The sequence below is a fragment of the Calliphora vicina genome, chromosome 4, assembly GCF_958450345.1.
Source record: "Calliphora vicina chromosome 4, idCalVici1.1, whole genome shotgun sequence".
Lineage (NCBI taxonomy): Eukaryota > Metazoa > Arthropoda > Insecta > Diptera > Calliphoridae > Calliphora > Calliphora vicina.
The window spans coordinates 27,498,227-27,513,900 of NC_088783.1; the positions used below are offsets into that span (position 1 = coordinate 27,498,227).

Genomic DNA, 15,674 nt, shown 5'->3' on the forward strand with positions numbered 1-15,674 from the left:
ATTTGAATAGAAAACCTTGTAAATTAGAATTTATCTATTCTATTTTGAAATAAGTGGTTCTTCGCGGGACTATCGCAACTGAGACCGGCCTTATTGATAATTTCCAATATAAATGTTTCCATTGTTTTTTCAATGTCTTCTTAGCATTGGCAAAATTCTATTTTAGTTAAAAAATAATGCTATATTTGAATAGAAAACCTTGTAAATTAGAATTTATCTTATATTTGGTAAAATATCATGTTTTTGAAAACTGAAATTACGAAATATTGTTTTCTAAAAAGTTTCCATTGTATTGCATCCTTAATATTAATAAATTCTATTTAATTTATCTATTTGAAGCACAATGCCGCATGTATCAAGTAGTTTTACGGCAAGGTCAACGAGTATGTCAACGTTTGTGTTATCCGATTGGAGCGAGACCTAATATAGCTTGTTTTACAAGTAGACGGATAAAAATGGTATCTCTCTGTCATCGAAGTTGTTGTCGTGTTGGAAATAGATGTCATCAACTTTTAGCGGCTTAAGTAATGCAGAACATTATATAATTATTAAATTATATTACCTATAACTAAATTTTAGTAAAAAAAAAAACATCAGAAACATCATACAATATATTTTTTTTTTTTAATAAAGTAAATTTTAAGATATTTAGCCTTAATAAATAATTTTAAATTAATATTCATTTCGTTTTATTATTTATCCCTATATTTCCACAAATATCATCACTGATCAAATACGACCATCTCTATTAAATTTGACATTTCATGTGTTTCATTCCACAATGTTTCTCTCGCTTAGAAAACAAGCAGCTGTGTAAAAAATGAATAAGTGAAGTTTTTATTTTCTACTGAGTTAAAGAAAATAATTTTGTTTATTCAATTTATTTTATCAATAAATAATATATTTATATAATTACGACACAGCAACAAAGCTACAACTATAAGGAAGCATTAACAAACACACCACTAATAAAAACAGTCATCAAAAGATGACAAAAACAAATAGAATGTTTAAACCTCTTATGAGGAAGCCAATGACGTTGGCCAAATCAATATTTGTCTTTTTAATAATTGCGGCATTTCTACGTGACCAACTAGTGGACGCACGTAAACATCATTTAGAAGTTCGAGTAAGTTTGTCTTTTAATAAAAACAAAACGTTAAACAATATTTAAACGTTTGGTAAAATAAAATTTTAGACAGATGATCGTCCTTATATTGCTTTGTCAACATTTGGTTTCTATACCAATGGCCATTTAAATGTTAATCTTAGTAAATTGGTGTTGTCATCGGAAATAGGTAATGAAAAGGTGTGTATAATATCAAAGTTAAAAGAAAAACTTATATTAATTCCTCTTATTTGCAAAAATTTCAGCTGGGTCTGTCTTTGGATAAGACCACCATCGATCAAATGAATCCTTATTTGGATTCCCATCAAAATAAGTGTTTGCTTGAAGAATCCTGGAGTTTGCAGAGAAGTGGTCCAATTTTATTCTTCTTATTTGATTTGAAGAATTTGCAGTAAGTTCAGTTTTATTGATTTAAGTGAAAGTTTCAGTGTATATCTCTATCCATATAGATATATTTTTTAGAATTTATCAGAATCTTCTTGTTTCAATATATCTAATTTTGTATTCAAAACATGTTCAATGTATAATTCAGCAGTTAGTCATTGACTAAATCATTTGTTTATTCATATAACCACAGTCTGCTAAAAACTAAATAGAGAAACGATAGGAAATCTAAATTATTATTTAAAATCGTATACTCGGATTAGGACACACATCGGCATAATACCAGTATTCGGACAAAATTTGGTAGAATATCGAAACTTTCAAAAATTTCAAAAGTCCTATAAATAGTGGTTCGTTCCTTAATGAAGATCCAATTTTCGTGGAAATATTAATAGCTGTAAATCTTTCTTGTTTTAGAACAGACTCAAAAGAAGAAATTCAAAGAATTTATTTTTCATATTTTTTTTTCGTTAATAGATCAACAATTATTTTGTAATATTTTAAGACGTCATGACTTTTCGGAAGTATTTAGAACCTTTTACATACAAATTGTTAATTGATGTTCACTTCTTTACTAATTAATTCTTTAACTTTACCAAATAACCATTAAAGAGTCCACGTTAAATGTTCTCCCGAATGGCGTAATCAACACATTTACAAAGACAGCACAATGTTTCCCATGTATCGTGGCAAACGACAATCAAAAGTGCATAATGCCCAAAACAGACTCGTTTTGGGACCACGCCGTCGCAGACGTGATCTAGCACCACACGAGGGTGAGGCCAATGGCGAAAATATGCCACCTGTGCTACTCAATGACGAACAACTAATGGATGATGATGATTCCTATGAAGCACCCGTGCTACCATCTAAACCTACAGTCGTTGCCAAAAAGACCAAAGAAGATCAAGTTATAGGTGAAAATATCGTTGAAGAAGAGAAATTACAACCCAGTGATGAGAAGAAAATTGAAGCGTCCGAAAAATCATTAAACCCACCTACCATGTCAGCTGCTGTGGTACCAGCTCAAGAATATGCTTCAAAGGAAAATTTACAAAATCCATTTTGTAAAAATTTCGTATTGCCCTTGACCAGAACTACGGTGGATGGTGTAAATTATTATAATATGTCGGTCAGTATATATGTGGTAAAAATAGTTATTATGGAAGTTTTTAATTTAAATGTTCAACTTATTTATAGTTCTCTATGTTTGTGGGATCATTGCGTGAAGAAGGTCTTTATAATTTGTATTTCCATAATTGCGAAAATTATCATGGTTTCGATAAAGAAGTTTCTTTTGTGGTAAGTTGTTTAAATTAAATTTTGAAAAAGTTATTATTTCAAGATTTATGTCTATAAACTTGTTTTCCAGGTTGATATTGAAGAAAACAACAATGGCAACTATTTATCAGCCGGTGAAATGCCTTTGCCAGCTTTATATTTAATGATGTCGTTACTATTCTTTTTGTCTGGTCTATTTTGGGTATTTATACTGAAAAAGAGCAAGTATGTTAGACTGCAGTAATTGCTTGAAATAAGTTTTGAGATATTTTCTTTTGATTACAGACACACCGTATACAAAATCCATTACTTAATGGCTGTTTTAGTATTTTTGAAATCTTTGTCTTTGATGTTCCATTCAATAAACTTTCATTTTATTGAAACAAGAGGAGAACATGTTGAAGCCTGGGCCATTTTGTACTATATAGCTCATTTGTAAGTATTAGAAAATATTGTGAGTTGAGCGCGAAAATATTTCATTCATAAATACTAGTGACAGACATTTTAAAAAGCTTTTATTTAACTTGCAATGTTTGTTTGATTGTATGTTAGTTTTGGTCAAAAATTTTAACTGAATTTTGAACAAATAGTATGATAATTTGATAATTCGAACTTATGTTCGAAAAAATTTTAAAGCTGTTAATTAAAATATTGACAATTCAATATTTTATTCGAAAATTCGAATTAATTAATTAACATTAATGTCCGAAAATGTTTTAATGCTATTCAAATAATATCTAAATCATCAAGATTCTTAAAAAAATAAAAAAAATCTAAGTCAAATATTAAATATTCTTTAGATGTGGAGAACCGGCGACAATTAAATATATTATTCGAAAATTGGAATCAGATTTCGAAAATTCGAACTAATGTTTGATATTTTTTTGAAGTTAAAATAATCTCTAAACGTAGATTCATAAAAAAATATTAGTTTTATTCGAGGCTAATTTCTTACATTTTCCAATTTCAAACTTGAAAATTTTGGAAAAAATCAAAATTTATAGCATTTAAAAATAAAAGCTTGTTTCAAATTTGTTTTTATTATTAATTTTAGGCCTTATTCATAACAATTTTTTTAAATTTATTACAGGTTTATAAAACAACTTTTATATGGAAATTCTGTTTTATAGACCTTTTATAAAATTAAAAATTGATTACTTGGATAGAATTATTGTACCAAATAAGCTATACAAATACTATGTCTCATTTTCAGACTCAAGGGAGCCGTTTTATTCATTACCATTGTGTTGATTGGCACTGGTTGGACATTTATCAAACATATACTATCCGATAAAGATAAGAAAATCTTTATGGTGGTAATACCTTTACAGGTAAGATAAATTAATACAAAAATAAAAAAAAATAAAAAAATGTCACTTAAATATTCCCTAAATCCAAAGGTTCTAGCCAATGTTGCTGAAATCATTATCGAAGAATCAGAGGAGAGTGATGTAGAATACCGAACCTGGCACAACATATTCATCTTTGTTGATCTTTTATGTTGTGGTGCCATATTATTCCCCATCGTTTGGTCGATACGCCATTTACATGAAGCCTCAGCCACCGATGGCAAAGCTGCCATTAATTTACGTAAATTGAAATTATTCCGCCAATTTTACATAATGATCGTTTGTTATATATACTTTACACGCATCATCGTTTATTTGCTTAAAATGACGGTGGCCTTTCAATACGCCTGGTTGGATGAAATGTTCCGTGAAATGGCCACATATGTTTTCTTCGTTTTGACGGGCTACAAATTCCGTCCCACATCATCACATCCCTACTTTGCGGTGGACGATGATGATGATGACGACGATGAGGTTGAAGTTTTAACCGAATCCGGTCTCACTCATGGTATTCACCGTACTAAGGCACAAAATCGTAATGCTGTGTCGAATACCGTCATCATCGAGGGTAACGATGAGGAAAAAGAGAATTTAATATCAAAACGCGAATCATCACATGAATACGATTAGAACATGAGAAGATAGAAAAAAACAAAACGTTTAAAATGAAAGAAAAACTATAAAACTTTAATTTATATTAATTATTTATGGTTTAGGAATTCGCTTCTCATTCACGTTTTCTTTATCAAGTCTAGACTGAAACAAAAAACAAACAACAAATTATTAAAAAAAATAAAGAGTTTTTCTTTTGTATTACAATACTTTAAACAAACAAAAACTTAGATTTTTAGTATGTACTCCAATCTTTAACAAAAAAAAGCAATAAAATATAACATTTTGAACAAAATATTTTAAATAGAATTTCGCAAAACTCTAATATTATTATTATTATTTCTTTTCATAACAATTCCTTAATTTAAATAGTGCCAATATTTTACATGCGTTCGGATATAATTTAACACATTATAAAAGGCCAGAAATTTTAATAGAAATTTATGTTTAGATACATATTTTCTAAATTTAATAATTGTTTAATTGCAATGAAAAGCCATATTAGTCGAAAATTATGTGGTTATTTATTTGAACAACAATATGCAATTTGAATTTCAAAAAAAAGTTTAGAAGATTTTTTTATACTACATTTTACAGAAAAGCGTTCATATAATTAATTAATGGATTCATAAGGTATCCTATCAGGTCACATTGTTATATTGTTCTAATATTTCACAATGGTTTAAAAATGTTATTGACTTTCAAACAAAAAGTTTTCTAAAATAATACTACTCTGTTTGCTATCTTTATTGTGCTGTCGTAACTAACCAGCAGAGACTTGGGCCGAACACCTAACACCCGGATAAGCCGTGACTACGAGTCGTGAAATACTAGAATATTATGACAATATGACATGATAGGACACCTTGTGAATAAATATTAATTTATGTGTTTTGTTTTCCATAAGTTACTGATGAAAACTTTTTTATAAATATTTTTAATGACCAAATTTGGAACGGGTGATGACAGATGCCTTGTCGAAAATTTTTGTTTCCTCCCAATTCTAACAACTTTTGAGTTAAACCTGCAAATCTCACGAGTACGGGAATAGAGCAAATATATCCTCCTATTAATGCTAGAATTCCCTAACTCCTTCATTTTCAAAATATATAATTCTTTTCCAAAAAAAAAAACATTAAAATAATAAATTGCATTAAGTGAGCGATATTAGTTTTTAGTCAAATTCTTAAGCTTTTTAAAACAACTAAACTAATATGTATTTCATTTGGAACTTCATTGCAAACGATTATATTTTTAAACGTTATTCGTACTCTTTTGCAGTAAATTTAATTTATTGCAAATAAATCAAAACATTCTAAATTAATTTATTATTATTCTTTTTTGATACAAAAATTCCCAAAAATAAATTTAATTTAAAACTCTACTTAAAGCTTATAACTAAAACAACAAAATCATGTTTTATACATTTAGATTTTTATTAAGACAAAAACAAACATCCTTTTTTTATAGATGAGCTTAATTAATTATTACAATAATAAAATAATGAAAAAACACAACACATACACATATAATTTTGGTTTTATTAATTTTTCTTTTCGTCTTGAAAGTTTGTAAATTTAGGCATAAATTGTATGAAGAATATCATATAAGTTGTTATGGAGCCAATGACCTAAAAATTAAGGAATATCAAGAATTTAAAGATTTTTAAATGAAAACATCAACCACATACCCTGGTCAACATATAGCCATCCATGCGTGTAATGCCAATACCATTGATACAGATGCGTTGATGTAGAATTTGCAAAGAGAAATTCTGTAACTGTAATGATATGAGATTTAATGTTAATTTACAATCTAAAGGTGAGTTTTCATAACAGTTTTTTTCTTTTTATTATAAATTTTTGTATGAAAAATTGTATTTTCTATAAATTTCTTCAGGCATAGATAAAGATATCGGAAACTCTTATTTTGAGTGTTTTTCTATTTTTTAGATTTCTGTATAAAAAAACTGAAACAAAAATATTAATCAAAATAATCACCACTTTGGTTTTTGACAAATGAGTTAGGTCTTTGACAGAAGAGTTTCCGATCTATGTATATTCTCTATTGTCATAAACATGTAGAATTATACATAGAGACGAGACACTCCGATTTGTCAAATAAAAATATAACAAATCATATGTTTTTATACAACAACAAAATACATTGACTGGTATGTATTTTGTCGTTGCAAGAGTTAGTTTTTTGATAACAGACTTGGGTTTTTGACAATTACTTCTCGTTTCTATCTTACCCTATGGTCATAGACAAATCATAAACATAGGGTAACATAGAAACGTGTATGAATATTCTGTTTTATAAACCATTAATAAAATTAACAAGTAAGAGGTATATATTCGGCTGTGCCGAATCTTATATACCCTTCACCAAATTATACTTTAAAATAAATTGTTTTAAATATTTTTAGGTAAACAAATTAAATTTTTTAAATTGTTTTTCAGTTTTTTTTTCGAAATTCTTTTTAAAAAGTTTTTTTTTCCAAATTTTTTTCTTTTTGGAAAGAGAATTTATGACTAAAAAAAATTGTTCATGGAAAAAAAATCTCGATTTAGACCGTTGTAAGTCCAAGCTACTATAAAAATCGAGGTTATCCCGTTTTTTTTCCTTATATCTCAACCATTTGTGTGCCGATTTTAGATTGTCCATTCCCGATCATGTATGTAAGTTATTTGGGGGCTACGGAAAGTTGAAAGTTGAAATTTATTTACGAAAACTTGCAAAGTGTTAATGATCCGGGAGGTAGCATTCCGAGTTTCACAGCCATATTACAGAGTTGATTTTATGTTGGTGGTGGAAAGGATGACTGCATTAAAAAGTTAAAAAAGTTTTTTAAATTCAAGTTTCAGAGAAAGTTGGGAAAAAGAGAAAAAACCCATAAACAAGCCATTGAAAAAATTGGCGAGTAATGTGGTATACCATGTTCTTTTAGACCCCCCTTTTTACAAAAAAAGTAGAAATACTACTTTTTTTAAAAAAAGGAGTAGAAATACTACTTTTTAAAAAAAAGTAGTAGAAATACTACTTTTTTTAAAAAAGGAGTAGAAATACTTCTTTTTTAAAAAAGTAGTAGAAATACTACTTTTTTAAAAAAGGAGTAGAAATACTACTTTTTTAAAAAAGGAGTAGAAATACTACTTTTTTAAAAAAGGAGTAGAAATACTACTTTTTTAAAAAAGGAGTAGAAATACTACATTTTTAAAAAAAGGAGTAGAAATACTACTTTTTTAAAAAAAGGAGTAGAAATACTACTTTTTTAAAAAAAATGAGTAGAAATACTACTTTTTTTTAAAAAAGGAGTAGAAATACTACTTTATTTAAAAAAAGGAGTAGAAATACTACTCTTTTTAAAAAAGGAGTAGAAATTCTATTGTATTTTAATTTGAAAATGAGTTGCGCTTTATTTAAATCATCTTCAATGGATGCGGTTAAAGTTGGCTGCTGATTAAGCTTACCAAAAGCTCCTCAATACATTCTTCGCTTCGTAGAAGACATTGAATGACTGAAGCGAAAATAATCTCCATCTCGTTGTTTCTAATAGCTCAGATAGTAGAGTAACTTCGGGTAATGTGGACTACCGTTTTGTTTTTTCTAAATTTTGGCCACAATATATGTGGATATTAAAAAAGTTGTGAAGCAATAAATTAGGTAATGTATTCTCTAATTGTTTTTGCAGTTGAAAACCCAAAAACCAGCATTAAAAAAATTGGAGGGTAATATGGACCACTATATGAGGGTAATGTGGACTAGTATTTAATACATAGAATTCATGAACCAGCTAATCATGAAGGATTACTAAATTTAATTTCAATATATTTTTATTAATACAAACTAAAAAGTCGCGTTCTTGGCTTAGATAGATTGCTTACAAAGTACATAGTTATTGTAGGGTAATATGGACCACTAGTACATAATCAAGTAATTTAATTTAACATTACACGAACTTGGGTTACAGTGGTAAAACATTATTTTTATCTAATAATCTAAATGTGCTTAAATTCTTACCAAATATATGTAAAACTACGTGTCCACTTTAACTATATAAAACAACCAAACATTAAATTCTACCAAGTAACTGTACCAAATTTTGTTTCTTACTTGAGCCAAAAAAATGTTGAGCAGGGGCATTAATTTCAGTACAAGAATAAAAAGCCAACATATCAATTACTCATGAAAGCAAATGTGCAATTGTCGTTTCAAACAAATTGTAAAATGTACGACAAATCAGTTTTATCATACCTTTTATAGTTTCTGATAAAAGACACTGGTCCACTTTAGACGCATAGTCCACAATACCCAAAGTTACCCTATTCTTCAAATCTTCCGCTGCTCATTTTCTTACTTCACCTTTCTTTGGCATATATGTATATAACTCGAAAAATTAATTTTGAGTTGTGCCACTTTTGAACTGGGTGTGCGATATACACTAAATATTCTATATTGTTGCAGTCTTATTCAATAGCAAAATATTCCCATTTGACTTTAAAATTAAATTAATGAAGTTTAAAACACGTGGTTTTAGAAAAAAAAATATTTTTAACAGATCACAAAAAAAGTCTACCACAAGATCCGCTGATTTTTTACAATTGACGATTTCCATGATCTGCAAAAATGAAGTACACTCATCCAATGTTAATATTCTGAGATCATAAAACTCTTAAGCTTGGTACCGTTATTCCTATGCTCTTAGTTTAAGAAAAAAGTAGCTATACCACATTACCCGCCTATACCTTACTCTAGTAAGAATTGACTGAAATTTGGCTAAATATGTTGAAATAATGTACATATGTTTTATTTTTCCATTTTCCATTTTCGAATTTAAAAATTTTGAAACAAAATTAAAAATGTTCATGAATTTTTAGTTTCAAAATATATGTTTTTTAAGATATGTTGAAAAATTTCAAATATTCAAGGTGCTAGGTCGACTCAATACAAATTGAAATTGAAAGTTCCTAAGTCCCGATCCACACTAAAACATTTGCTGCAAAACATTTATAAATTCTCTTTTGAATCTGCATTTTTGACATTTCTGTACAGAACGAATATGAAAGAATAAATGTGGATGACATACTCAACTAAAACTTCATGTACATGAAACAGAGTACCCTTTCCCATTCCTCTTTCCCCTTTAAACGACAAACTCAAATGTTTTGTAGCAAATGTTTCACAGAGGAGTTATTAAGATGTTTAATATTATAACTTGCAAGGATATTCATATTTAGAGATAAAACTGGTTTAAATTCTGATTTGAAAAAGTTCAGATTAAATCACTTAAATATTTTGATAAAAATATTTCGCTTCATTTAGTATTAAAAATTTCCTGGGAATGATAGCATTTTGTTATTATACATATCAACAAAATCGTTCCATATTATTATCGAGTAGACAAATATTTATGTATGTATTGTAATCAAAAGAATTTAGTGTAATAAAGTAAAGGATTAAGTCATTATGCGAAAAAAAATCTTCTTACCTGAGTGCTAAGAATGCCAGTTTGATTTTTAAACTGACTTATAATACTGTGTAAATTAAAAGTGATAAGTTTCACCTAAAATGATGAGCAACAGTTAAACTACTCGTAATATGAAATCTATAGTTCCGACTCAAAACTCACCACATCCATGCAATTTTTTGAAATTATACAAAATGCGGGAATTTGCAAACAGGCTGGTATAAGCAAAATCGTTTCTGTAATTCACAACAACATAAGTTATTAAAAGACGATAACTCATCTCATTATTCCCCAAAAGAAAAACCAGTCAACATACCAGTTTTATTCCAATCTCGGTAAAACGTATAGTAACTAAAGTATGCATCCACCAAAACACGAACATAAATCATTAAAATCACCGCAGTTATAGAAAATCCAAAACCGTTTTGAAAGTTTTCAAACATTTCATATATCATTTGGTAATGTTTTTGCTTCTCCAGTAATTTTTTACGCAGAAAATTCTCAAATCCCTTAAAACCACAACCATAAGCCACGAAACGTGTATAATCGACCATTAAATTTAAATCCTGCTGCAATTTTACCAACTCCAAACGTAATATCTCGATATAGAAGATATATTGCATGTTACGCAAGTGCACAGCACAGATGAAGGGCGTAAAAACCAGATTGAATAGAAACACATGTCGTGACATTGGTTGCAAGATGACAAACAAAATCGTAACTACGAATTCTAAAATAATGTATGTATAGAAAATTCCCAGAAAACGTCGGTTTTCCCACAATTCTTTTACAGATATATAATTTCTCTCATCATCTGACTGTTTTTGCAGACAGCCATAAATTGTCCAAAATTTACGTAACTCAGAACGTTTCAAGATTGATTCCAAATATGAGATTGTTACAGCAATATCGGCAAAGACCACTTTAAGTATGTCGTTAAAATAGCCAAATTCATCATTGGAAAAAAGAAACTCATCATCATTTTTCAGCGTCACAAGTGTCGCAATATTGAAGGCGACAAGTAATAAAGATGACCACAAAGTAAGCCAGTTTTCTATGATCACACGGCGTTTCAAATTATCATTTAGCGACAGGCCACAGTAACCGGCTATTTTGAAAACTACCATGTGTATCCGTAAAATTTTCGGTATGTGAGCGTTCATGGTTGAAAAGTAACTAATTGACATTTGTGACGTTAACGAGATGGAAATATTAAGATACTCGTACTAATGGTGCTATTTTATTATTACTACCCATTAATTTGTATTAACGCCTTGCAGTAAATGCAATTAATTTTCATTGATTGTTAAAATTTGAAATTAAAGTGTTACTATTGTGCAATTCACAACCTGTCGCACGAGTTGTTATTGTTTGAAAATTAATTAAACATATTAAAAAAATAATGAAATAAAGCATAGTCGACCATATAATACCCTACACTGAGTAAATGACGAAAAACATTTTGCTCTTCAAATTTCAATAATTTATTTTCGTGAGCGATTTTCCGATATGGCAGCTGTAACCAATTATGGACCGATCGCCATAGAATTAAGTCGTTTATTTTCTTTCTATATGAAACTTGTTTCTGTTAAATTTTATTTGGATACCTCGATTTTTATGTGATTTATGCTCATTAAAGTGATTTTTGGAAGTGGGCCTTGTGTGGGAGCTATAACGAATTATGGACCGATCGCCATGAAATTTGTTAGCATGAAAGATGCGTGTTGTGTTGAGTTTTCTCTGGATACCAAAATTTTCAAGAGTTTTATGCTCGTTAAAGTAATTCTCGGAAGTGGGCCTTACATGAGAGCTATGATCAATTATGAACCGCACAATATTTTTAAATTTGACAAAAAAGTCCTATTTCCGGAGGACATTTTTATGGGGGCTAGGTAAAAGAAGTAAGAGAGCTATAGTCGGCTGTGCCGAATCTTATATACCCTTCACCAAATTATACTTAAAAATATTTTATTTAAATAAAATTAATTTTTCTTTAAATAGTTTTTAATTTTTTTTAAAAAAAGTTTTTTCCAATTTTTTTTTTTAATTTTTTTAAACTTTTAAAAAAAAATTTTCAAAAAAGAATTTATGACAAAAAAAAAAATTTGGGTTAAAAAATATTTTTCTCGATTTTGACACATTGTAGGTTCAACTTACTATCGTTCAACTTATTAACCGTTAATCGGTTAACCGATTAATTTTGAACGGTTAACTGTTCGAATAATTTAAAATTGCCGATTTTCAAATAACAAATAAACCTATTAATTTGTGTCGATTAACCGAAATTCCTTTTTTTGTCAATTTAACATATTTTTTTTTGGAATTTATTTTTCCATTTCAAATTAAAATAACAACTGACATTTAATTTACATGTATTTGAAACTTTGTTTGCATTTACATGTACAGAACTTAATGAAACTAAACGAAACTATCAAAAGTATTCAATATCTAAAACAATCCAAAAGGGACACCAATAATATAACGAAAGATTTGATATGCTTAGAAAAAACTAAAAAAGGAGATATTGGATATTCTTTTATCATGCTTTCGATTTCTCCAACATCTACAATCAGCGAGAGAGCTTTTCCCAAGTCAAGTTTTATTAAATCTAAAGAAAAAAATCGTTTAAAAGGAAAAAAATTAAATTATATTTTTTTTAAATATTATTTCAGAAGATCTCACTAAAATTCTATAAAAAAACTCAAATGTGTATACAAAAAGAATCTCAAAAAGAATGCCATATTTGCTATTATTTTTAGGTTGAATTGTTATGTTTTTTATGTTTTTGTACACAAAATTCGTGGTTGTATTTTCAATTTAAAATTAAAATAGTCATTATTCGGTTAAACGAATAATTTTAAATTAACCGATTATTAACCGAATAAATCTAAACCCCGATTAATTATTTGCTCGGTTAACCGATTAAACCAGAAACCCGATTAATTGAATACCCTAATAGATATCCACATTGTCTATATTAATGACTTAGTTATCCAGATATAGATAAAAAATAGGCCAACAATCGATGTTTTCCCGGTTTTTTCTTAATATCTCAGCCATTTATGGGCCGATTTTTTAAACAGCAACCGAGCCGGAAGAATTCCCGATATATTGATGTATGATTCATGTAAGTAAGTTGTTTGGGGTCTTCGGAAAGTTGATTTCAACATACAGACGGACATGGATATATCGACTTCGCTATCTATAACGATCCAGAATATTTATACTTTGTGGGGTTGCAAATGAAAAATGTAGAAATTACAAACGAAATGACAAAGTTATATATACCCTTGCCACTCATGGCGAAGGGTATTCAGCCTGTTTTAATAGGCGTTGTGATTGGATGGGAAAAAGTATACATATGTAGCAAATTTTATCTAAATATCTTCAAAATTGCGACCTGTAATTGACTCAGAAAGTGATTCTGAATCGATCGGTAGGGTATAACTATGATAATATCCATCCATTCTTGATGCATTTATATGCAATTTAAACGAGATTATTATTCGAATCTTCTTACCTGTGTACTAATAACGCCAGTTTGATTTCTAAAGTGACTTCTGATACTGTGCAAATTAAAAGTGATGACTTTGACCTAAAAAGATGCGCAACAGTTAGTCTAATATGAGATCTATAGTCCCGACGCAAAACATACCACATCCATGCAATTTTTAGAAATTATACAAAATACGGGAATTTGCAAACAAGCTGGTATAATCAAAATTATTTCTGTAATTCACAACATCATAACATAACATAGAAACTCATCTCGTTATTGCCCAAAAGAAAAACCAGTAGTGTTAACATACCAAATTTATTCCAATTCCGATACAGAATGTAGTAACCAAAGTATGCATCCACCAAAACGCGCACATAAACCATCAAAATCACCGCAATTATAGAAAATCCAAAACCGTTTTGAAAGTGTTCAAACATTTCATAAATCTTTTGATAATGTTTTTGCTTCTGCAGTAATTTTTTACGTAGAAATTCCTCAAATCCCTTAAAACCACAACCACAGGCCTCGAAACGCGTATAATCGACCATTAAATTTAAACTCAACTGCAATTTCACCAGTTCCAAACGTAATATCTCGATGTAAAAGATAAATTGCATGTTACGCACGTGCACAGCATAAATGAATGGCGTGAAAACACTCCAAAACAAAAATAAATGTCGTGTCACTGTATTGAATTTGACAAACAGTATCATTACTATGATTTCCAAAATAATCGCTGCATAAAAAATAGCCAAATATCGACAATTTTCCCATATTTCTTGAAGAGAAACAAAATTTCTTTCTTTCTCATTATTGGACTTGTTTTGCAAACAATCATAAATTGTCCAAAATTTTTGAAAATACGATCGTTTGAAAATAGATTCCAAATATGAGACGGTTACAGCAATATCAGCAAAAACCACTTTAAGTATGTCATTGAAATAGCCGAATTTATCATTGTTGAAAAGATATGCATCATCACTTGTCAGGGCAACAAATGCCACAATATTGAATGCGACCAGTAATAAGGAAGACCACAAAGTGAGACAACGTTCTATGATCACACTGCGTTTGGAATTATCGTTTAGTGACAGGTTGCAGTAACCAAGTAACTTAAAAACACTCATATGTATCCGTAAAATGTTCGGTATATAAACTTTCATAGTTGCGTGGAAAATTACTAATATTTGTTACATTATAGGGATGCATTTTTTGTTATACATACAGTTATTTGTATATTTAGTTTGTTGCCTTATGTATTGTATGTAGGTAAGTTAAATTAATGTTTTGAAATAAATATAATTAATTGTCAGAGACAATTTTACATTGAGGTGTTAAAATGCAGAGAATAAGATTAGGGGAGAAGGCATTCATATAGTGCATTTTTATACTACATATCACCAAAAAATATGGGGATTAGGGTGATCGTCCCGGTTTTTAATAACCGGTTTCTTTTTGGTAAGGTCGGTTTCGGTTTTTTTGAAAAGCTCACATTTAGAATATCGAAGAAACCGGGTTTTTCTCCTCGAATAGCCGGTTTTTTCTAAAAGTGTGTTTTTATGAGTTTTAGTGTATTAAGCATTTTAAAAAATATTTAGACAAATGTCACAAGTGATCCGGAAAGCCAGAAATGCTTTGTTATCTATATATCCTACAAGTACACTGAGTGAAAGATAATTTTTAATGTATAGTTTTATAAAAACAAAAGAAAAAACGATATACTCCAAAACTGTGTTTGATTCCCTTCATAAAGTCTTCAAATTTACTGAAGTTAATGATCTTTGGGTCAAATTTAACATTTTTTTTTTGACAAGTTTTTTAAAAAAAAACCCAACGAAGTTTTTAACATTTGAAATTAAAGTCATAAACTATCAACCACTCACTTTTAGAAAAATTTCAATTTTAATTTCAAAATGGGTCAAATTTTACCCGAAGACCTTATGAAGGATA

General features: G+C 29.0%; 3 protein-coding genes across 3 annotated transcripts; 1 reads left to right on the forward strand and 2 right to left on the reverse strand.

The window, feature by feature from the left end:
• The first annotated feature begins 812 nt into the window (after nt 1-812).
• On the forward strand, nt 813-5,064 carry LOC135956488 (protein GPR107). The gene is made up of 9 exons (XM_065507004.1): nt 813-1,129; nt 1,199-1,309; nt 1,375-1,520; nt 2,126-2,645; nt 2,714-2,815; nt 2,886-3,019; nt 3,080-3,229; nt 4,008-4,125; nt 4,195-5,064. The coding sequence occupies exons 1-9, from the start codon at nt 989-991 to the stop codon at nt 4,771-4,773; spliced, it is 2,001 nt and encodes a 666-aa protein (XP_065363076.1). The 5' UTR covers nt 813-988; the 3' UTR covers nt 4,774-5,064.
• Nucleotides 5,065-6,178: 1,114 nt separating this feature from the next.
• On the reverse strand, nt 6,179-13,971 carry LOC135956489 (gustatory receptor 8a-like). The gene is made up of 4 exons (XM_065507005.1): nt 13,881-13,971; nt 13,746-13,820; nt 6,446-6,535; nt 6,179-6,385 (listed from the first exon to the last, which is right to left on the reverse strand). The coding sequence occupies exons 1-4, from the start codon at nt 13,887-13,889 to the stop codon at nt 6,299-6,301; spliced, it is 261 nt and encodes an 86-aa protein (XP_065363077.1). The 5' UTR covers nt 13,890-13,971; the 3' UTR covers nt 6,179-6,298.
• Nucleotides 10,510-11,388, reverse strand: LOC135956534 (gustatory receptor 8a-like). The gene has a single exon (XM_065507067.1). The coding sequence runs from the start codon at nt 11,386-11,388 to the stop codon at nt 10,510-10,512; it is 879 nt and encodes a 292-aa protein (XP_065363139.1).
• Nucleotides 13,972-15,674: the final 1,703 nt, after the last annotated feature.